Consider the following 25,041-nt stretch of genomic DNA (forward strand, 5'->3'; position numbering starts at 1 on the left):
ACTCCCTTTCTCCATCAAAAGCATATGCAGAACATGTAAGCCCAACAAGCAAATTACATAAAAGAGTAGATACTCTAGTTGAAGGTGAGGGTTTGTGGAATCCAGAGCCCCACCCTCCACATGTTCATTTACCTCCTTAGCAGCCCTTGAGTTATGTTGGCAGAATGGAGAGGAAAATCTCTAAGTCCAACTACTTAAGGTCCAAGAAGTTAGAAACTAATACTAAAAGAAATTAAGTGACCTGTACAAGTCCAGGTGAATGTCAGAGCTGGTTCCAGTTTAAGGACACATGCATCCAATTAAGGCCACGTGAATTGTGTCCACTAGGTTGAACTGCATTCCAAAACTCACCCAGGAGTCCATATCTATTTTGCTTAAAGACACAGCCACAGACCCATAGGTAAACCTTTCAGAGAAAAAGACAAAGGAAGAATAACCTAAAAACAAAACAAACAAACCAAAAAAAACAAAAGTAAACCATGATATTTATTTTCTCTCCCTAAAAGACGACATCTCACGATCCCCTTTTATTATACTAGGATACACTCCCTTGCTGCCTCCTTTCCTTCTTCCTTTGCTGCTTCAGGTTTTGAATTAATTCATTCAACAAATATTTGAGCTCCAATGAGGCAGCAAGTTTTAAACACTTTAGACTCATTTGTGAACAAAATGACAAAAATCTCTGTTGTCGTGAAACTGTTATTAAAAAAAAAACTCTAAATAAAAGATTTCTGAGACATTAACAAAGAGATATTGAAGAAACTCGCAGGAGGACATTTCAAAAACATTCTTAGAGGAGCTGGCCCTGTGGCTTAGTGGTTAAGTTCAGCAAGCTCTACTTCAGCTGTCCAGGTTCAGTTCCTGGTCGCGGACCTACACCACTTAGCAGCTATGTTGTGGCAACGACCCATATACAAAATAGAGGAAGATTGGCAACAAGTGTTAGCTCAGGGCCAATCTTCCTCAAGCAAAAAGAGGAAGATTGGCAACAGATGTTAGCTCAGGGTGAATCTTCCTCTGCAAAAAAAAAATGTTCTTAGATCTTGATACATAGAAGCAAGTACTATTCCAACGTTAATATTTACTTTTTCAATTAGTTTATGTAGGATAATATACATTGTAGTCTTGGTAACAAATCTTTATTGAGTAAAAATAGGCCATCTTTCAGTACCTTTTATTCTTCATCACTTGACTAATAATATTATGTAACATAATCCAGATGAGCAAATAGTTTGGGGAAATCTAAGATTGTACACATGACTAAGAAAATGTCGCCTAGGTAAACAAGTATATGTTTTCATTGCTTCCCACGTCTGGCCAGCTCACCTGACTCTATGGTGTCAATAATTACTTCAGCCTCTGCTGCAGTAAGTGCTGATTACAGTGCCTGAGCTATAAAAATAAAAGATTCCATTATAGCAAAGTTCTCAAACATTGTTTTAATCCAGCTATCCAAATTGTCAATCTAAAACAGCAAATGTCTCCTGCACATATAACTGTCTTAGACTTGTCATCCAGTTTATTCATGAAACAGAATTGTGTCTGAAAGAGCACTGCAATGCTAAATATACGATTCAAGACAGAAAAAAAATAGTTAGCCATCTAGTATATTCAGTACTCAGAAATTTGAGATCACACAGAAAACCACATCCAGATGAGTTACTGAATTTTTCGCTTTTCATCTGAGAATGTTGGCATTGGATAGACACAGTTAGCATTCATTTAGCTCAAATACATTTTAGGCACTAGTTCAATTTACGTAGTTAATGCATAAAAAAGGAAATACAAAATCCCAAACAAATTCTGAGCTTAAAATGAAAATAAAGCATTGATTAGTATTTTAAAATAACTAGAGAGAAATAAATTCTTAGTTTAGGTAGTACCTATATTAAAACAAGTTATTCCATCAGAAAGTATGTTTGTTTCTCAATAGGAATCAATTCATATTTTGCAAAGCATAAGTAATCTTTCACGACTTACTATTAGGTACATAATAGAATTGTACTATCTACATTCAAAATTTAGGTTAATGTTTTTCTTCCATATGAGAATAGTTAGACTATAAATGTTAACTCCTCAAAAACAACATCTATTTAGATAGCTGTTAATTAAAAGAAATAATAAGAAATGTCACCTCTTTTATAGACAAAGCCACACATGTAAGTAAAGCATTTTAAACCTCTCTGATGCTATTTTAAAGCAATTAAAGATTGAGAGAAATAAAATGCATTCATTATGGTAAAGTTATAGAACATATTATAAAATAATTCTGTGCTTAATTATTAAAAGGAACTCCTGGAATATTTCTTAAAAATACTTATAAAGCTCTTCTGCTACAAATTCTTTTTGTTTTGAGACAAATAATGCAATGAATATACCACAGTAAACTCTGCAGGATGCATAATCCTATCTATTGTTAAAGAAAAAGACATATACATTATACTCATTCAAAGCCCACTTGATCATGCTAGTAATTAAGAGAAGCAAATTGATTATATTGTCACATACTAGAATAGGAATTTAGAGCATAGAAAAAATAATTTACAAATGAAGCTGTTCAAATTTGATTAATATTAAGCCAAATTCTCATCTTTCCACATGTTATCCTATAAAAATTTCAGAAAATATCAACCTGATTCTTTTTATTAGTTCCATAGATGCCTTCAAACATACTGTGCTAAGGTGGACTGGTGATTAACTTTCCGTAGGATCCATAGAGTCTAGGAGGAAAGTTGGGGCACAGGATGAGGGCGTGAAAGTGAACCTGAACTAAAACTCAAGTATCTGCTTCCCTTTCATAAACCTCTGGAGATGGTTAGGGTTTCTGGATACAGTGGGGAAATTACAAGGAACAGGACTCGGGAAACAAGCAATATTCCATCTCATAGAAGTACACAATGTTTAAAGCTGAGAAGGAGTCAGCAGGAACTTCGGACTTTGATCTTTTCTTTTATCCTGGTCACCTCATCTGAAAACTCTATGATCATCTATAAAACGGATTCTCTTTCTTTCTTAGGTAGCCTGTAATCTGAAAAATATTGATAAATGACCATGAATTACTCTGCAAGTACAGTTGCTATGTGAATATAGCACAACATTACTTTTACTTTAATGATAGTTTGCCATTTCCCCAAATCACTAAATTTCTTTGAATATATCATTGTGACCAAAGGTATCCCATTATATCTCAGAATTTAAGTTCATCTATCGATTATAGATTTCATTTAATATATATATTTTTATTAACTATCTTCTAACACAGCCTGCCAGAACCCAGTGCTCCGAATGTATTAATTGTGGCTTGGCAGATCCGTTCTATAAAACCAATGGTTTTGTATGCTTTCTGCATTTGCAAAATAGATCTAACCAGCAGGAGTGACTATATTCAGTGCAGTCAACATAACTGGATCATTTAACCCATTAATTTGAGTCTGTAAGTTTGATGCTATGTCAGTCCTATTAATCAGATAATCACATACTAATGTCAATTCCTCTTGCTTGTGAGTTACATTCAGATTATTCAGGAGTGCATTTATTTGATCAGTGATATTCCTATGAGGAGCCCCAACTTCAATGATTATCACGGTCATTGATTTGTTTTAATTATACATTTGTTTTCAAAATATACAAATCTGAGTTCATGGCTGTTTTACTTTCACCAAATCTCCATTTTTAAATGTATATTATCTGCTTGCATATTTGTATTTTGGAACCCTCTTCCCATCTCACATTCCACTACCAAATTTCATGCCAAAAATCATGCCGAGCATTTCAAATGACTTGATTTCTAACTCAGTAATTCCAGCAGACAAGCATAGGGATGTGTCTATAGAATGCCAAAAAATCTGATCAATGTGTCAGAAATTTAGTCATTCATCCATATATTTTGCCTACATCATATCAAACATATTTAATGCATTCTGTTAACTAACTAAATCCCTGACAGAACTTCCTTGACGTTATGTGGTTCAAAATAATAATGAGAAGAGCAATAAACACCCTCAAATAAACAATATATTCAGGTCGACACATATTTCAACCTTGAGGAAAGGGACTCCAATTGGCCAATGTGGACCAAAATCTTTGATATGTTTGCAATTTGGATTCTAAGAATGCTGAGGATCCACAACATTTTATCATCCTCCAGTTGATTTCAAAAACTAGATCACAGAAGTGCTAGATACCCAAATGAACCAGAAGAATTAAATGTTACATTGCATTTGAGTTCGAAACAGACAAATTTATGCTGGGCAATTTACTGATGACAATGACTATTTATGACTGTGGATATCCATTTTAATTAGGTTATTGCTTAAGGATCATAATTGGCCTGGAATCTTTTGGAAAATTTGTAGACTACTTTATAAAGTTACATAAAATTGTGAAAAAGTTGCATGCTTTAAAAACTTAGTACTTCCATCCAGCCTGTGGTCTAAAAAGAGTATGAAGACGATAGCAAATGGATGCTTCTTAACACAGTTTCTTGGTATTTATAGTATCTTTTCTTCTCTAGTTGCTCTCCCTTCAAAGCTGGTCAATTGCTTCTCTGGGGTTTTCTTCACCTCACATCCAGCACAAGGAGGCATTTGCAATTTCTGTCAAACAATGCAGAAATGACAATTAAGTGAGCCAAAATAAATATATTTTTAAGGTAAAAATTAAAATCCTAACAGAATAGTAATGTAAATTCATATATCCCAACATATATCTTACAGAAAACTAATGCCAGACAAAAATAAAATAAATGTAAATATGTTAATACTTCATGAAAGTCCAGGAAATACTGTCTACAAATGGCAAGATATATCAAAAACTTATTTTGAGAAAACTTTGGCCAAACCATTCAACTCTGATTAATTTAACCCAAAAGTTGAGAAATGTTGTGTTAAGTGAAATGAACCCTAAGAATTGCTATGATGTAATATTTTTGGTCAAATATAGAACAGTACAGATAGAAGTTCAGAATTAATCCCCTGAGTTGTGTGTGTTTGTGTTTTGTTTTTGTAGTGGATGTTTACTTCCTTCTACCTCCTCTGCTTCCTCAAATCTTTTCATCTTCTTTGTCCCATAAGGAATAGATGCATGTTTTTTGTGCTCTGTACATTTTTGTTTTGTATCTTATTTGGAGGGAGAGGGAGAGTACCGCCCTCGCCCTTATAGTTCGAGGACCTCAGATAACCAAACCAAAAGCTTATTGGTAGGCACAATGGTCATGGAAAGGTCCAGAGGCACTAGGTGAAGGAAGTGTCTTGTATTAGCCGATACAACATCCCCGTTTCAGCTAGAGCAAGAGAGAAAATCATTGAACCCGATAGATTCAAGAAGTGCCTTCTGATTTAATGGAAACAAACAAACAAAATACCTGCGGGGCAGGCGTTGGTTCTGCAGTGAGAAAACTTGGGGGATTTTCTCTGTGCTTCATTAAGCAGGTCGTGCCTCGTAAAACCTGCAATTGAAAATAGGTCAATGAAGCTAAATTAAATGAAGGAAGACGATAGAAAAACTCCCCTGAACTCTTCCTATTGAGAAACTTCCTTCACTTGGATGCAAGCTGAGAGGGCTGAAAGGGAAAATCATCACAACTTGAGTGGGATCCCAAGGAGAGAGGAGTATTCACGGTTGGTTTGGAGATCTCAGTGGTCTTCTGGCAGTCAGCTACTACAACCAAGTTCAACTCCCATGGCAAGTTCTTTCCTTGAAAAAAGTTAAAAAGAAGCGAGGAATTATAAAACCACTATATCTGTGACGTGTCTACGCTCTAAGATTTAAATATGTCAATGCTCTGTATGCCTGCAGGAACATCAGTATTGCAAGCCAGGAAGCAATTTAAGCAAGATGGTCGTCACTTCACCTAGCAAAAAATCTTCAATATCTTAAAAAAGATTATATTTCTTGGAATAAGATCCTATATTTTACTAATCAGGAAATCTCATCTTATTAGCCTCAACAGTTTTGAAGAAGATGAATTGCTGACAGTGTATTCCAGTTGGGCTTCATTTCCATTTTAACCAAGGTTAAGAGATTGAATTTTCCCTCTCTCCCTTCCATCCTTTCTTCCTTCTTTGTCCTCTTCTCTTCAGTCCTCGTTTTTTTACTGTCTCTCCTTCTCCAATCCTCACTTTCTTTTTTTCTCCCTCTTTATTGTAAACACATTTTTTTAATTTTATTTATTTATTTTTTCCCCCAAAGCCCCAGTAGATAGTTGTATGTCATAGCTGCACATCCTTCTAGTTGCTGTATGTGGGACGTGGCCTCAGCATGGCCGGAGAAGCAGTGCGTCGGTACGCGACCGGGATCCGAACCTGGGCCGCCAGCAGCGGAGCGTGCGCACTTAACTGCTAAGCCACAGGGCCGGCCCTAAACACATTTTTAAAGTAACTATAAAAATTTTTTAGGGTAAGGATATATTTTGGTGATTTTCTGTGATCCTTTCTATGTGTAAAACAGACCCTAGAAGTTTAATAGTCCACAGCTACTGGTAAGCTCTGACCTTGAACAAGTCAGTTTGTTTCCTTGGGGTCAAACAGAAGGAGGATACCTAAACTGGTTTGAACTCTAACATTCTATAGATTCTACAAGTAGATGATAACTAAAGAGGTTGTATAGGAGATTTAACCTACTCCAATTCAGATTTTAGAGGAATGCTATTTTTACATGCTCCCTAATCTCACACTGTCTTGCTCTTAATTGAACACACACACTATGTCACTTTACCCTTCTCTGCCTATGTGTACATCACCCCATCCTCATAAAAGTCTCTCTTTAGTGTGACATCCTGAAAACCAGTTACTCATTCCCTCCCTAGCATAGCATTTCTATCACTAGATACACTTAGTCACACTTTCCTGGTCTAAAGGTACAATGCATATAAAAATTTTACCACTTAATGTTGTTTTTATATGTATAAGCATGTCCAGCTCATCAATATGTTGTAAGTTCCTTGAAGATAGAGGCCACATTTATCAGCCCTAGATTGCAGCCAGATGTCTACCAGACAGCAAGTGGCCAATATATAATATCTGAATAAATACTAAATGAATAAAACATTGGCTATGAAAATATTTCAATTCTTAGAATTTTAACAAATGCCTGATTTTTTCATATGATCAAATGTATGTATATTTGATAGAGCCTCCAAAATGGTTACACACAGCCCCTTCATCTAAATAAGCCTACAGTATAGTGGAAAAGTAAGATTGCAAGTATAATACTAGAAATCAAGGGTCAAAACCTTGACTACATTCTTCAAAAGAATTTTAGCAAATGTACGGAGGAATCTTCTACACTGCCTAAGAAAGAAATTTGTTTATTTTTTTGCTTTATGGGTTTGAGTTAGACCTAAGATCTAAAATTTTCCTGGAAAAATTATAATTATTCTGTTTTTATTGTGATAATACACCTGGCCTTTAATTTTATTATACTTGCATTCAGCCTTTGAAAAATTAAGTAAAATAAGTGTACGGAATCAAGCACAAAAAACATGATCAATGCAGAAAGTAACTTGCATAGTGTAAGATTTCCCAAAATATATTTTGGAATAAAAGAGTTTAGAGGTCATGTAAGTTTGGGGAAAAAGTTTATTTGAACATTAAACAGTTATATTTAAAGTAGTTCTTATCAGAGCTTTTAACATACAATCTCTTAGAGTTTTGGTCTTGAATGATCTGTCCATCTAATCGCATAAGGTGATTGTTAAAAAAATAATACTCCTGGGTAATAATTCAGTCCTATGCATATAGGGCTTCCATTTTTAATCAGCACTCCAGCAATGAAGATGCACAGTGAAATTGAAATCCACTTCTTCATAATGCACAAATGCATTATAAATCTCTTAGAAGGAGATATCACATAACTATTTCCCAAATCTATATGACCTCAGAACTCTTTTTTGTGTGGGCATCACTTAAGGTCATTGTCATGGGGAAGATACTCTAGGATTTGCAGTGGAGTACATTCTTTCAGTAATGCGGGCACAGCCGATGATTTGAGACAAGCTTTGATCATCTCAACAATGAAAACTTACTAAATTTCAACATTAAAGAAAATATTATGTGGCTGGAAGACAGCTCAAACCTTTTTTGATACTTTGATCTTATAACGAACACTACGTTTAAATTTATTTTCACTGGGCCTGGCAGGCATTGTAGACACTTCACGAGATGGAGTTCATAAAATTTTGAGTGTTTCTCAAAGAGGCAACAGGTATAAGGGCAATATAATTACAACTTGCACGTTTTGTGCCTTAAGAAGCATCTTATCAACTTTACAGCTATTGAGGAAGCAAGCATTCACTTGTGAGAACATAAGGGGATGTTTCTTTGTGGAGTTCTCCCATCCTTGTTGCAAATATCACCCAGATTGCCAAAATTCCAGAGAACTGTAGTTAAAGAAGACAAGAAGAATTTGACCCATTTCCATCATTGTAGTATAAAGAGAGTTTTGCCTAATGGTTAAAAGTACTTTGGAGTAAAATAGACTTTGCTTCAGGTTTTAGCTCTGATGTTTATTCATGGTGATCTTGATCAAGTAATTTGATCAGTTACTTTTCTCTGGGTCTCAGTTTACTAGCTGTAAAATGGGGCTAATTCTTCATAGAGTTATTTTGAGGATAAAATGAGAAAACATATATAAAAATATTCAGTATAAATACTAACAAATAGTAAGCATTCTTCTTTTCTTTCTCCTTCTTCTCCTATTATCATTGTCATTAATGATTACAAACCAACAATTACAATGAATTGACATGGACATTACAGATATGAAGTATGCTGCAGAATCAACAGCCATGCAATTCTCACCCATAGAAGAGGGAAGGAAAGAGAGAGAAAATAGGAATTGAAAAGCATACTGAACCAGCTGCGCTAGCAGTCCTTATGTGAACATTGAGCGCTTGGAACCCTGGGAGCTTTTTATGGTTAGTATAAACATGCAAGTCCTGCCAAGTTTTCCATGCTGCTCCTCACTCTGTTTGTACTAGGGTTGATAAGAAAAGAGGCAGAGGGAGAAGACGGAGGAGATGGATGAGATGAGGGAGTGGGGGACTCTTTTCTTTAAAAATTGAGGTGTGATATAGGAGCACAGCCGTCAGACTCACCTTGACAAACCACGGCAAAGGCACACAAGGTAGATGACTGGGCATTAAAAGAACGAATCTCTGCTGTCACCCACCAGATTTTCTTTTTACTATGACTGTTAAATACACACGCAAACAGAACTTTTTGTCACACTGATGTTTTCTTTGCCTCATTCCCCAACACTACCTGGAATAATTATTGACTTTTCATTCTTTTAATTCTTCCTGGTACTACCTGGAATGGGATCGTAAATCTTGGAAAGACACAAAAGTGCTATTTCATATACAAGATTTTATGACTAAATAGAATAAGGTATTGGTTAAACCCGGGGGCTAAGACGTCTTTCTTGAACCAATGTTCAAATTCTTAAATCTACTATTTACTAGCTTTATGGTCTTGGATTAACTACTCAGTTCTTCTCAATATAAATTTCCATATTTGTAAAATGTGGAACAATTTGACTTTATAAATGTGTGTAAGAATTAAGTAAGAAAACGATTTAAAGTGCTGAGCTCAATGCCTCTCACCCCTAAGATCTCAGGATGTTGTAGTAGCAACAATGATGATGAAGCTAAAAACGAATGGTGTGAACAACCTGAAACAAAGCACAGGATACATGTGAGATGCTCAATAAATCAGAGCTATTGTTAGATCATAGCAGACTCCCCGGTATTATATGTCCAACACATGGTAATTGTTTATATAATGATTTACATGGTCCATGCAGTTTGGGAAGAAACATAGTTCTACATTAAGTTTTTCACATGCATTTGCATTAATGCAATGCCATCCTTGTGTCATTGAAGAAAAATGGTATGATCTAATTACACCAAAAAATTATAATCATTGCAATAATAAACTATTTTTTCTGTCAAACAAGGAAACAAACAGCAATCATACATTTACCGTTGGCTACAGCACGATGAAATGGATTCCTCCCTCTCTTTCTTGCTTTCTCACTCTCTCTTTTTTACAATGCTATTGTGAAAATATGTGCAGATATTTTGGAAAATAATTTAATAAAATAGATACAATGGTTTTAAATATGTTGACGATCTGGTATATTTCATTTGGGATATTCTCTCTCTGAAGGAAATCCATAATTAAAAATAAAAATTTTTTTTAAAAATGGAAAAACTTTGCACTCAGAAGTACTTATGATGGTGGTTTGTATAATAGAAAAAAATAATGGTTGAATATAAGTAGGCTGGTTAATTAAACAATGATAAAATAATAAGATGAGATATTTTGTAGTCATGAAGACAACATTTTAATGTGAAAAATACGCTAGAAGCATATAATATAAAATTGTACAGATAAGATCACAGCAATGCAAAACAGAAAGTGCACATAAAATATTGTCACGTCAAAGCACAAGGACAAAGTTGGCAAGGAAAAGTCAGACAACCTCATTGTTGTACTTCAACATTCTTGTTGGTTTCAAATTAGCATATAACACGTCTGTCTGCCCATCTATGTAACTATTTCTATCTTTATCTCTATATCTTTCTTCTTCCTCCCCCACTTCCTCCCTCCCTCTCTCTCCCTTCCTCCCTCCCTTCCTCTTCCTTTTACCTCTTCTTTTCCCTTTCTCTCTTCCTCCTTCCCCTTTTCTCTTTCTTTCTTTCTTCTTTTTCCCTTTTCTTGTGGGCGTGGCTGATCTGTCACTTTCCAATGAGATACGACCATCTGTACAAGAACTGTTTATCTGAGTATAGTTTGCCTATAGGGCAATATACATATTCATAAAAATATGATATTTAAGATGGAATAGTGCTTACAAACTTAAGCTCTTCCTCCCTGATCAATTTGAACCTCAAATTCTTTTTCTTGAACTATGGGAAAGGTACAGGTGTCATTTCCCTTCACGCATGTAAGATTTACTTGGGGAAGAGTGGATAGAGATGTAACTAGCTGTAGTGAATGATGGATTAATTATACAAAGGAACTATTTTCTATCTTAAGAGGCAAAATGTTTAAATGGCAGTCTTGAGAACTGAATAAAATATTATAATCAAAGGCTAGCACAGGCCTTCAAGACACTCCATCTCAATTAGATGAAATTCAACCTGATTAGTAATGTACCTATTTCTAGAAACTCAAGTAATAAAATATGAAGATTGATCAGGAAAGCATGCACAAATTCAGCTACTTCAGTATGCGGCTCAGCTAGGCAGTTACACAGGAGACCCAGGGAGGAGCACAGCTGGGTCTGTGAATAATGAAATGGGATAAGACATGAACGTATCTTTATTAAAAGGATTATACACTCTCTCTCACATACGCATCTTCACCAACACCACCAGAAAACCAGTTTGTTTCTGTGCTTTTGGGCAATGAACTGCCATCTGACAAAATGTTATATTATAGCCACAAAAGCAGGCAAGGTAACAACAAAACTATATAGTTGAGACAAGCCCTGTTAATTATTTACCTTTGTGCATGGAAAACAATACACAATCACAGTGGAGGAGACTGGGGTGTCCCTAGTAATTATCAGGACTCCCATTTTAGTATGAAGATAACAGGCTTTGGAGTCGTGCATAAATGAATTTGAGTCCCAATTCCATCTCCCACTATCTGGGATAATATGGGTAAATTAATGAACATTGAGGTGCCTGGGCTTTGGTATTTTACAGAAGGATAAAGTTAAAGACAAATAACAAACGTGGGGATTGTCAGCTTCAAATGTTGACATTAGAACAAATAAATCAACAAATCACAGTGCTCTATTTCAACAATATTTCAGAAAAGAAGATTTCAATACCAAAAATATAGAAAAGATCCAAGGTCAAAAGAAATTATTCTTGAGAGGCAGAAAGAGAGAGAGATTTAAGGAAAATCTACTAATATTTTGTTATTTGATTTTTTTATTCAGTGCCAGTTGTCTACATCTCTGTACTGTTGAAAACTTCATCACAGGCCAGCACTTGCTGGTGGAATGATGTTTGGAAAATACCAATCTAAACTCATTTTTTCCTGATCTGTAAAATGGGGATAACAATGCTTACATTTAAAATTTTGACATCAAAGTGGAACAAGATAGTGTAGGTAACTCAGCTGGATGAACAGAGTGAAGGTTAGAATTGCTTTAGTCCTTATTAGCTGTATGAATTTAGGAAAGTTACTTCATCTTCCTGAGGTTCTGATTCCTCATCTGCAGGGTAGGCAAAATAATACCTACTTGAAAAGATTGTTGGAAGAGTTAGAGCAAATAAAAAATATATAATGGTTTGTAATGGAGTACCATATACAAATTAGGTGTTCAATTAAATTTAGTTTCTATCCTTCCTTTCGCTTTCTTCAATCAAAATTTCTCTATTTTGTCAATAAATATTTGGACCAGAATAGAAACCCTGATATTCAGTCACTTTAATTTTACAATGCTGGTGTCAACATATGGACTATGGTCATGAGAGAATGACATCGCCAAAGGATTGGTTGCTTTTGTTTTTTCCAGGTCTGTGTTTCTTCCTCTCTCATCCTTTTCTGTTTATGATTTAACAGGGCAATAAAAAGTCTCATTAACCAACCACTAGTCCTTTTGAGTAACCTTAACCTTGGATGATGCCCTTTATCCCTCCTGTTTTTTTTTTCTCCTCAAGACAGAATCATCAGATCAGTCCACTTAATTTACCTCAAGGATTCATATGCTGCAGAAGATTTTCATTATGATACATGGACATCTTTGGCTTCAATGCAAATATCCCATTAGAAATTATAAAAATAAAGTCATATATTTAGAATGACCTTTTCAAAAGGGCACTGTTGAGTATTTAACTAGACTACTCCATAATATTGCTGCCTCAGCATCCATTTGGTGTAGCTAAGTGGCCTGCAGGGGACCCAGAAGTGACACTAGCCCCTCGGTGAGTGCATGCCCTAGATAACAGCCCAGAGAGTCACAAGACAGAGTAAGTTCCTGATATGACTTCCCCAGTGCCCCTGGTGATCGAGTCTCTCCTGCCTTCCAACTCCTTCCCCTTATGCACCCCTTACATAAGACCCCAGCAGAGCTTACCAAAACCCCACTCTTGCTCATCTTGGTTTGAATTGAGCAACGCAGCCTAGCCTGGAACTGCAAAGCACTTTACCCACTCACCCTAATAAAGGCATGTGCCCCAGGTCCTGCTTGCTCTCTGCCTGCACCCTGCCCTCACCTCCCCACGTGGCCCAGGGAGGTGTGTTTTGTACCTCCTCTAGGACCTGTGAGTAATAAACTTCTCTATATCACTTTCCCTTGCCTGTGCTCCTTCTGGAACCTTGGCTCACCATCCGACACCCCGGGCTCTACTTAACAATTGTTCATTTAACAAAAATCACAACAGGCACTATGATTGAATTAACAATCATTGGAAAGCCCACTCAAGGAGAATGGCTTCTTTTGCATTTTTTTTATTTTAAATTATGCTCTATTCCATCCCTCAGAAATAAAGAATGATACTTTAAGAATGAAAGCAGATGGAGTGACTTATCAGAGATGATTTAAAGTCTTCTTTGAGTTCGTATCTCTAATCCCGCAGATTACTATAACTTTGTTATTGGTATTAAATACTTGGTTCCACTTCACAAGAGAGATTAGTTATATCTCCTATGACCTCTCTCAAAAAAACATGAAACGAACTCAAAATAATTAATGCAAATGCATCAATGGGCAACCTGAGATTCTACCAACAAAAAATATCTCTGACAGGTACAAAAGTCCAGTTGGTTCTGCAGATTAAGATATGGGACAGGCTAGAGGCTGAAAACAAGCATAATTTTTAGAATATTATAAAGGAGAAAAAATGGGATTAAGTACCAAGTTACCTAAAAACATGAATGCATTTTGGCTAGATTTTTCTCTGATGCCACCTTTCTGTATGAAAAGGATTTGTTATTTTTATTAAACAATGGTATATTAGTACTGTTTTGATATTCAAAAGGTCAGAAACTAGAAAGCAAGAAGTTCAAAGGATGAAACCGTAAAGCTGAACCAAGGCGACAGCTCTGGATCCAGCTGATGGAGGAGTGGGAGACTGCAGGGAGGCGGGGTCAACCACCAGTGTTCCCTTTCCAGGGACTTCTAGTCAAGTCACATTCCCTCTCCGAACCTTGATTTCTTTATCCTCCATACAAAATAGTTAAAATTTTTGAAAAATGCAGCCACATCTAACTTCATAATTTTTTCATATTAGGAGAAATAAGCATCTGCTAAGATGAGCATTTTGCTAGGTGCTGAAGGAAATACCAATATTTTTATAGTCTCTGTCCTCAAATTGCTTGTTATCTAATGCAAAATGAGAACCTTATACATATAATCAACATGAAAGATGGACTGTGATACAGGAAAAAATACATGACTAAACCAAGCACTATAGGGACTGAGAGGAGAAAGCCATTATGCATCTTGCAGAGAAGATAGGAGGGGTCAGAGAATTACTGACCAGATTAAGCTTTGTATTTGTGTATCACTATTTGGCCAATATCCTTATAATAAATATTAGCATGCTTATTGGGTTATTTTTATTTACCAAATTAATGTTAAAGTTATTCTTAGGGTTTCTATGTGATTTCTGGTAAGAAATCACAATTAAATTCACATTTTTGCATGCTTTAAATTAAGATGTCATAGGAGGGTAAACATGAAGATTTATATCAAATATGGAAAGCACAAAATTGTTCTAACGACCTTAGAAAACTACTACTCCCGCATTATCTGGAAGCATGTCTGTTCCTTCTTAAAAAAATCCAACAATAGAGGCCGGCCCGGTGGCGCAAGCGCTTAAGTGCCCGTGTTCCACTGCAGCAGCCTCGGGTTCGCCGGTTCGGATCCCGGGCGCGCACCGACGCACCGCTTGTCAAGCCACGCTGTGGCGGCATCTGATATAAAGTAGGGGAAGATGGGCATGGATGTTAGCCCAGGGCCAGTCTTCCTCAGCAAAAAAAGAGGAGGATTGGCAGATGTTAATTCAGGGCTGATCTTCCTCACAAAAAAATAAATAAATAAAAAATAAAAATTAAAAAAAAATCCCACAATAGCACAATGAAGAATGCCTTGTTTGAAGCCAGCCTCTTCAGATGGTCTGATGGAGTGCAGCCCAGAAAGACAATGGTATGTGGTCTCCCAGCCCAATTACAACAGGGCATGACTTGCCTAGAAAATGTTGTTAACCAAGCGTCTGCCAACAACTCATCAGGGCCATCAAATGTCACACAATGAATATTGGCTATAATAGCAAACTAAGATTTCTTAAATCTCTGCCAAAATTGTTTTTAACATGAAAAAGCTGGCATAATTTTCTAGTTGCATCTCTAGGTTTTATTTTCTGCACATTTTCTCCTCTCATTTCCCTAGACAATGCCTATCTGTTGAATAAACTCCCTTTGGTCAGGGACTTGCAAGCAGGTGTAATGCCAAGAAATTGACTGGTTGCTCACAGTGCTAAACATAAGCCATTGTTGCTTTTCATTTCCTTGGCACATTAAGAAATATTATGTTTGCTACCTATAGGAGTCCAAAACATTGTAAAACACAGTTATATTGAGCAGCAAGTCTTAATCTCTAAGCGAAAATTAAAATAAAATGCTCAATGTCTTTAATTCTTGATATGCTATTAAACAATATGAGGCACATTTGCAAACTGTAGGAAAATGGGATGAAGCAGGTACATACTTTGCTTTCTCCATGTGACTCCAATATTATCATTTAAGCAAAGCTGCTTTCAAAGTAATTTAAACATACCCCAAACTGGTAGTCCAATATCCTGTTAAGCCATTGGTGATCCATTTCAAGTTTTCTAAGTCTACTCAAAAAAGGGCCAAGGAATCCAGAAGGCATTTTCCTAAGTGATCCTGCCTGGCTTGTATAGGGCAGGAAGTGCAATGAACCCCCAAAGATATCTAGGAATATGCATGATCTCTAATTTCAACTTTGGGACTTTGACCAGAGAAGATATGAGAGCTTGAATATTAAAATTGCAAAGCAGTTTTTCAGAATGAACTAATAAGGACATCTATGACATAATTGAATATTGTGTATTTAATATGTGTTATATATAATCATCATGATAAGCCTATAAGAAATCAACATCACAGTTTATGTTTAACAGAAAATGGACAAAAGAAAATCTAGGTGGGTTTATTAAAACAATACACATTCCTGGACTGTGCCCCAGTCTACTGATTAATAATCTGTGGGAGAGGAGCTTTACCATAAGCAGTTTTACAGGTTGACCTGGTGATTGACAGGCATGTAAAAATTTGAAAAACATTGATCTACATTATATAGATAAGGGATCTGAATAATAAAATCACTTGCCAAAGTGATATGTTAGGAAACAGCAAAGTTGGTATTCAAATTTGAGTTTTATGTAGTGTCCAGGCTTTCTCTACATGTTATTTATTCTCATGTGTGACCAAAAGGAATCAAAAGGCATCACTTTAGCTATTTTTTTACTAAGGAATTGCATGTGCTTCCGTCAGCTCCAGCGAGATTGTTGATCACAGAATCCTGGAACTGAAAGAGATGCTACCATGATAGCTCTTTTCCTCCACTCTAATGCTTCATTTCCTGACTGCGGCTCAGAATGGTTGTTTTTCATTATTTAATCATATATTATACTATGTCCTCCAGTAGCTAATTCTATTTTCAGATACTTTTCATTAAAAGTTCACTTTCATATTTGACTGAAATATTCTTCTTCTTATAGCTATTTCCACCAGCTGCATCTGGTTCTGCCTCAGAGAATAACAGTGAATAAGACTACTCCCTCTTTCAAATTATAGTTTTTAAGGTTGCTTTTGTCATCTTCTAAGTTTTCTCATTTGAGAAATTAATTAAAATACTTAATTCAAAAATATTTACTGAGGTTTAAATGAGGAATGGAAAGTAATAATTATTTTTATTTTTATTTTATTTTAAAATAATTAAAATTTATTTTATTTTAAAATAATTATTTTAATAATAAAAATTTATTTTATTTTATTTTAAAATAATTATTTTAAAATAAAAATTTATTTTAAAATAATTATTTTAATAATAATAATTATTAAGGCCTGCTCTGTGCCAATGATATACTAGGTGTTAAGCTGGGCTGTCTCATTGGCTCTTTTAACAAGCTATATAAGCTAAGAGATATTTCTCTCTCTTTATTAGAGGAGGAAAATGAGCCTCAAAGGGATTAAATACTCATGGCTATCCCCTGGGTAATTGGTTAAAACAGAAATGAAACCAATCAACATTACATTCTGACCTTCCATCTTAAGCTTTAGTGGACACACTCCATTTGTCATTTCTGAACTTAGAAGTGTCATTTCTAGAAGGGAACATACTTTGTCAGTCTGGACTTACAAACAAAATTCTATGAGGGATTTATCTCCCTTATTCTGGATGTAGCATCATAATTTCTTAAAATCAATTGCAACTTCATGGAGTTGTTTTGCAAATCTCATCACAGTTTGAGTCAGAGCTCATAGTCACTTAAAACTCTTTAATCTGATATAAGATAAATATAAAAAAATTAATTGTATTTCTATATGCTAGCAATTAACAATCTGGAAATGAAATTAAGAAAACAACTCCATTCACAATAACATCAAAAAGAATAAAATAGGAATAATGAAAACAAAAGAAGTGCATGACTTGTACACTGAAAATGTATAAAACATTGCTGAAGGAAATTTTAAAAGATGCAAGTAACTGGAAAGACAACCCCTGTTTGTGGACTGGAAGAATCAGTATTACTAAGATGACAGTTCTCCCCAGACTGGTCTACAGATTCAGGGCAATCTTTGTCAAAATTCCAACAGGCTTTTTTATTGTAATTGACAGGAAGATCCTAAAATTAACAAGGATGTGGAAGGGATTCAGAATAGCCAAAGCAATCTTGAAAAGGAACAACAAAGTAAGAGGACTTTAACTTCCCAAATTCAAAACTTACTATAAAATTATAATAATCAAGACAGTGTGGTACAGGCCTAAGGATAGACATAAAGATCAATGAAACAATTGAAAGTTGAGAAATGCATTCATATTTATAGTCAATAATTTTTTGACCAAGGTGCCGAAGCAGTTCAATAAGGAAAGTATATTCATTACAACGAATTATTGTACAGATCTGGACGACTGAATATCAACATACAAATAATGAAAATTGAACCTTATTTCACACCATGCACAAAAATTACTCAAAGTGGGTCATAGATTTAAATGTAAGAAATAAACCTATACACATTTTAAAAGAAAATCTTTATATCCCTGGATAAGGTAAAGATTTATCAATAAAGGAAAAATGATAAACTGGACTTTACTGAAATTGAAAACTTTTGTTTTAAAAATATACTATTCAAGCCTCTGGTTCCTGCTCTGACGTGTAAACAGCCTGGAAGTTACCACTTTCCTTCACTCTATCAGAGAATTGAGGTCACCAGATAAAATACCACTCCAAATATTGGAGAGAGAGGTAAATACACAGAATGCAGACAAATTTATGTGAAGTAAAAGCCAAGGGAGCCATTAGGTATACATATATAAAACTTATATAAATATATATAAAATATGTAAAACATATATATATATATATATATATATATATATATATATATACATACACACACATACACAAAATACCTTCAACAAATTGCTGGAGGCAGAGTGTGGACTAGCATAAAATATAAAAACTCCTAGAGGTCTAATCTAGGTGGGAAGAGATCACACACGTGTGGATTTTACCTCCAGGAGTCCTACCAGGTTTTAATGGTGAAGATCAGAGAACAGAAGAACATCCTTGTGTTTAGTAAGAGGGAAGGGGAAAATAACCATTTTCAAATATGCTTAGGAAAAGAGTAGCCATTTACCAAGCTCAGAGTATTCTCCACAACAAACACCTACCCAGCAAGGAAAAAGACTTCACCAAAGCCTTATCTGATGTGGGAGAAAGAAAACTACTCAACTCCAGCCCCATCAAGCTTCATGTCTCATGTAAAGAAAGAAAAAAATTGGTGCTCTACCAGACAATGATCTGATGCCATTCATAGGGTTTTCAGGGCCAACTTTTTTGGAAGTGGGTGGCCAGGTCCTTCTTCCTAGCCTGTCTTAGTCTGGAAGATCTGCTAAAACCTGTCCACTACGGGTGACCCTGTTGGTATTTGAAATACTGGTGGAACAGCTTTTAGCATCACAGCAACATGCAGCTGCCACAGTATGACAACCAAACTGAGATGCAAGGATAAAAGAGTGAATAAATGAATAGAATATCCAAGAATTGTATGACAATTACAAAAGCTACAACTTACAGTTAATGGGCATACTGGAAGGATAAGAAAGTAACAGAAGAAATATTTGAAATAATAATGATGAGAATTTTCCAAAGGTAATGACAGAATTCAACCACAAATCCAGGCAGATCAGAGAACAAGCAGAAAATACCCCCAAAATTACATCTAGGCATGTCGTATTCAAATTGCAGAAAATCACAGAGATATCTTGAAAGAATTGAGAGGGAGAATAGTTAGGAGAGAATAGTATAGAAACAAGGACAAGAATTACTTCAGACTTATATTCAGAAAGAATTTAAGCAAGAAAAGAATAGAGTGAAATATTTAGAGTTGAAAAAAAAGAAAACCTAGAAATTTTATCCAGTGAAATTATCCTTCCACAGTGAAGAAAAAAATGACCTTAGGAAAACAAAAACTGAGAGAATTTGTCACCAGCAGACTTGCCTTTCAAGAAATGTTAAAAGAAGTTCCTCAGACAGATAGAAATTATATAGTTAAGAAACTCTGACTTACCAAAGGAGAGGAAGAGTGCTGGAGAAGGAATGAGTGAAGGTAAAATAATGTTTTTATGTATCTTATTCTTAATTGATGGAACAGATAACAGTTTGTTCAAAATAGCAATAGCAACAACATATTTGGTGATTACAGCTTATGGTTAAGTGAAATGAATGACAGCAATATTATAAGCAATAGGAGGGGATAACTGGGAATACTCTGATATAAGACACTTTCACATCTTGGAATGGTATACAGTCATGCTCCACATAACGATGCTTTTGTCAATGATTGACAGCATATACGATGGTGGTCCCATAAGATTAGTACATAGATCCTAGGTGTTTAGTAGGCTATACCATCTATGTTTGTGTAAGTACACTCTATGATGTTTGCATAATGACAATATTGCCTAATGACATGTTTCTCAGAAGGTATTCTTGTTGTTAAGAGATGCATGACTGTAGTGTTACTTGAAAGTGAACTTGGATTGTTTCAAATGTATATTGCATACTCTAAGGCAACCACTAAAAATTTTTACAGAAGAAGTATAATTGATATGCTAAGAGGCAAGAGGTATTGGAATCATAAAATTTTCAATTAAAACAAGAGAAAATATTAAAAGAGATCATAAAAAAGAAAGAAAAAATGCAATGAATCCAAAACAGTTGCAAATATGGCAGACATTAAGCGAACTATATCAATAGTCACTTTAAATGTGAAGGGTCCAAATACACCAATAGAAGACAGAGATTGTCAGAAAAGATTTAAAAAACCCAACTATATGTTGTCTATAAGAAACCCACTTTAAATATAAAGACACAGATTGATTACAAGTGAAGGGATAGAGAAGGATATACCATGCTAACATTAATTAAAAGAAAGTTGGAGTGGCCATATTACTTTCAGGCAAAGCCAACCTCACAGCAAGGAAAATATCAGGGATAAAAAGGGGTATTTATATAATAATAAAGGGGTCAATTCTACAAAAATACATAACAATTCTTAACATATATGCACCTAACAACAGCGTCAAAATACGCGAGACAAAAACTTAAAGAACTGCAAGGAGAAATAGACCAATCCTCTGTTATAGATGGAGACGTCAACACTATCAATAATTGACAGATCCAGCAGGCAGGAAATTTGTAAGAATATAGTTGAGCTGAACAACACCATAAATCAACTGGATCTGATTGACATTTATAGAATACTTCATCAAGCAAGAAGAAAATACACGTCCTTCTCAAGCTCACATGGACTATTCACCAAGATAGACTGCATTCTGGGCCATAGAACACATCTGGAAAAATGTAAAGTATGCCATCAGACTGTAAGGGAACTAAGCTAGAAATCAATTACAGAAAGAGAGCAGGTTGCTATATGGAACTCTATGTACTATTGCTCAATTATTCTGTAAATCTAAAACGGAACTAAAAAAAAAGTCTATTAAGTATATTTTAAAAGACACCATTAAGAAAAGGAAAAGACAAGAAACATACTGAAAGAAATATTTTCAAATCATATATCTGGTAAAGGATTTATATCCAGAATATAGAAGGAATCTTACTAGTCAATAGTAAGACAAACAAACCAACTAAAACATGGGGAAAATATTTAAATAGACATTTCACCAAAGGAGATATATGAATTTGCTAATAAGTATTTAAATATATGCTCAATATTATTAACCATTAGGGAATTTAAAATTAAACCTGCAACAAAATTTGACTCCACATTCACTAGAATTTGCTTTTTAAGCAAAAATTCAGACAATAACAAGTGGTGACAAAGATATGGAGAAACTGGAACTTTCATACATTGCTGATTAGGATATAAGATGGTGCAGCCACTTTGGAAAATGGTGTGTTTCTTAAAAACTTATGGAAAAATTTACCATATCCTATTTCACTTATAAGTATCTACTCAAGAGAAATTAAAACATGTCCACACAAAGATGTTTATGTGAATGTTCTTAGCATCATTATCCATAACGACCAAAAAGTGGAAATAATCCAAAAGTTATCATGTGATGAGTGGATAAAGAAAATGTGATATAACCCTAGAATGGATCCTATTCAGCAATAAAAAGGAACAAACTAGTGATATATGCTACAACATGGATGAAGGTTAAAATCATTATGCTATATGAAGGAAGCGAGATGAAAAATACCACATATCATATGATCAGTTTATACAAAATTTACAGAAAAGACAAATATATGTAGATAGAAACTAGGTTAGTGGCTGTCTGGGCTGAGGTTGGGAACAGAGATTAACTGTACAAAAAGCGTGTGGGACCTTATTAGGGAGATGGAAGTGTTCTAAAACTGGACTGTGGTAATCGTTGCACAACTCGGTAAATTTAATGAATAATTGAAATATAGACTTAAAATGTGTGATTTTTATAGTATGCAAATTATATCTCAATAAAGTTGTTTGAAAAAACCATCATATCTTTCACAAATAATTATTTCCAACATGCATTTTTGTTCATTCTTGTTATTAAAAGAGTATGAACCTCTTCTGTTCCGAAGTAAGTAAGGACAGATATGTCTCTGACAATGCAAGCAAACGTGCAGAGACAACAAAGCACAGAGCAATATGACCAGAGAATAAAGTGCAGAAAGTGCTGGGACCTATCTGTCCTTCAAACTACAGCAAAAACATCCCTTCCTGTCCAAAGCCTTCTTGACTTCTTCCTCCCTTGGAAGTAAGTTGCAGAATATTTTATTTCTGCTTCTCATTAACCTTATTATGTTCTAAATTGTATGCTTTTGGTACATATTTAAATATACAAAGATTTGAAGGCAAAATTGTTGAGAAATTCATATTTCTAAACTTACTTTGGCAGCCAATAAAGGAAAAGAGATTGACTTGGTTAACTTATGTTTCTATTCTGTCTTATTTTCTTTGCCGTAGCCTGATTTCTTTTCAATCACAAAGAGTTTTAGCAGCCACTTTCCATTTCGTCAACTAGATTGAAGCCTAACTTTATCTACTCAACAAAATTGTTGTCATTTGCTGCTTCTCAAATCCAGACATAAGAGATCTGTAATTGTGCCAAAGTTCCAGAATTAAAATTTCATTACACTTATTATGAGTGAAAAAACCACAGGCACAGTTCCATATTTCCTATTACCAAGTGAAGGTAAGGAATCTCTCTTCCTCCAACGTAATGTCTCTATAATGCTGGCCTCGCTCGCTTATGGGGCCAGTACTATCAAATCGCATCCTTTGAGGTTTGGTTTGTTTGTTTTTGTTTTTAATGTTTTAATAGCTTTCCGTCGCGTGGTTGTGGGAGTGAGTACATTGCCGAGTATGTGGCCACCTCCTTACTCTCTGACAACTCAAGTTCACAGTATTCCCAAGAGTCTGGGTACATTTCCTAGTGGAACACCTACCTGATTCACATCCAGAGAACAACTGCTTTTTCAAATTTAAAAGTACAATGTTTAGATAGTAGATATTATATATAAACAGAAAGTTTCATGGTGTTATGAACCAAGATTGTTAAAATGCTTATGTCCATGTTTTCATGTTGAATGCTGTTAAAACAATTTTAAGTTAATCTTACATTTTGAGGATCACACTCAGGGATTTTCAGATTTTCTTGCTTTGTTATTTCAACTTGAGGGCTTCCAGGAGTGCTCTGTTGAGGCTTGAGAGAGAGAACATTAAAAACAAAGAGATAAATAGATCCATATGACTATTGTAAAATATGATGCAATGGCAACATCACACTCGAAAAAAAGAATACAATGAAAATTTGTATATATCGGACATCTTAAAAATTGTACCTTAAAAATTCTTAACTTTGAAATTAAAATAATTTATATTCAATTTTGTGCTAGTGATGTCCAATGAGATATCTTCTCACTGGAAATATTGCTTGCATAATAAGCTTTTATTTTAAGGATCTTGGTTCCTCAAAAAGCAGGAATCCTATCTTTTCTCTTTGTTTTAACCTCTAGTATATCTGAGAAATAGTAAGTGCACAGTTCATTTTTTCAATGAGAAAGTGTTTTGTAGCATCTCACTGTAATTTACATACAGGACTATATTCAGTCCAAAGCTTCACTAGCTAATGAAGTGCTGCTGTACACCTCTGTAAACCCGAAATTATTCTAACAATTTATCTCTTTAGGAACACTAAAGTAAAAAAATGGGGGTCAGTTTTCCAGGTTCTGGCCAGGGAAGGGGATGCCGTAGCTCATAGATGTAAATATCCCCGTAGGCTGGTGTAAGATTATCCACTCAAATGTGCGTTCCTTGGGCAGAGCTGATTTGAATCTGCTGTGATGCCCATCAATCTGTGAGGGTAGGACAGACAAAAGCTTAACTCAGTGAATGTTGACTTGCTTGGATCTGAGACTTTGATTTCAGTGGATCACAAAGCAGGAAGAAAAGAGGATTCTGACCACTGGGAACCCCGGAAGACAAAGACTAAGACGTGGTCTGGTCAGAAAGCAAAAACCCGCTCAGGTTTTCTCTGTGCTGCTTTCTACAGCACTAACCTGGTTTTCCACAGGCAATTACATTCCTGAGCAGGGAAACATTCTTACAAAAATAATACTTTTATAAAAATAAAAACCAAGATACCTAGTAAAACTAGTAGAATATTAAATGTATAAAAAATTTTAAAGCTAGTAGCATATTAGAAAAACAATAGAAAATAAAGCACCTTAGTTGACTAAAATAGTTCCTATATTGTCACCCAAATGCCGGGCATAATCTCTAACAATAAATAAACAAATAATGTGAATAAAATTCCTCTTTGTTAACCTAGTTGTGATCCAGAAGGCACTAAGTGTCTTCTCTTCTCTTACACCTTCTTTCTCTCCTGTTCTTACTTGTTTAAGACCCCTATCTTCTGATCTCCCCTCTGCATCTTCCCCAGGAATAAGAAAGAAAATTAAAGAGGAAAACAAAATGACTTTGAAGAAGTCGGTGCTCTGTATTAGAAGTCATTGATGGATATAAAGATGAGAAAGGTATTGCTTTTGTCTTCATAATGTTTACACAATCTGATTCCTATTCACATAAATAGCTCTAATGCAAAGCAAATTAATAAAAGGGATGCAAGCAGAGCTGTGCATATTTTGAAAGAATTGAAGTCAAATACGTTTGGGATAATAAGAAAAGCCATGATGGAAAGGGTAATCGTTAAAATGGGCCTCTGAATGATGAAGGCAAGACTGAAGGAGGGCATTCC

The 25,041-nt window shown here is 35.1% G+C and overlaps 1 protein-coding gene across 3 annotated transcripts in view; it reads right to left on the bottom strand.

Annotated features, from left to right (window-relative positions):
* Positions 1 to 1,312: 1,312 nt before the first annotated feature.
* The window catches only part of LUZP2 (leucine zipper protein 2), a 437,390-nt gene continuing 413,661 nt past the window's right edge, over positions 1,313 to 25,041 (bottom strand). For all 3 annotated transcript variants that reach the window (XM_014783619.2, XM_087433081.1, XM_087433080.1), the window contains 3 exons: positions 23,404 to 23,487; positions 5,363 to 5,446; positions 1,313 to 4,595 (listed from right to left, as the gene is read on the bottom strand). In XM_014783619.2, the coding sequence (XP_014639105.1) occupies positions 4,491 to 4,595; positions 5,363 to 5,446; positions 23,404 to 23,487 (273 nt within the window). In that variant the 3' untranslated portion in view covers positions 1,313 to 4,490. The remainder of the gene's footprint in view (positions 4,596 to 5,362; positions 5,447 to 23,403; positions 23,488 to 25,041) is intronic.

The sequence above is a fragment of the Ceratotherium simum genome, chromosome 7, assembly GCF_057802395.1.
Source record: "Ceratotherium simum simum isolate JZ-2026a chromosome 7, ASM5780239v1, whole genome shotgun sequence".
In the NCBI taxonomy this organism is placed as follows: Eukaryota; Metazoa; Chordata; class Mammalia; order Perissodactyla; family Rhinocerotidae; genus Ceratotherium; species Ceratotherium simum.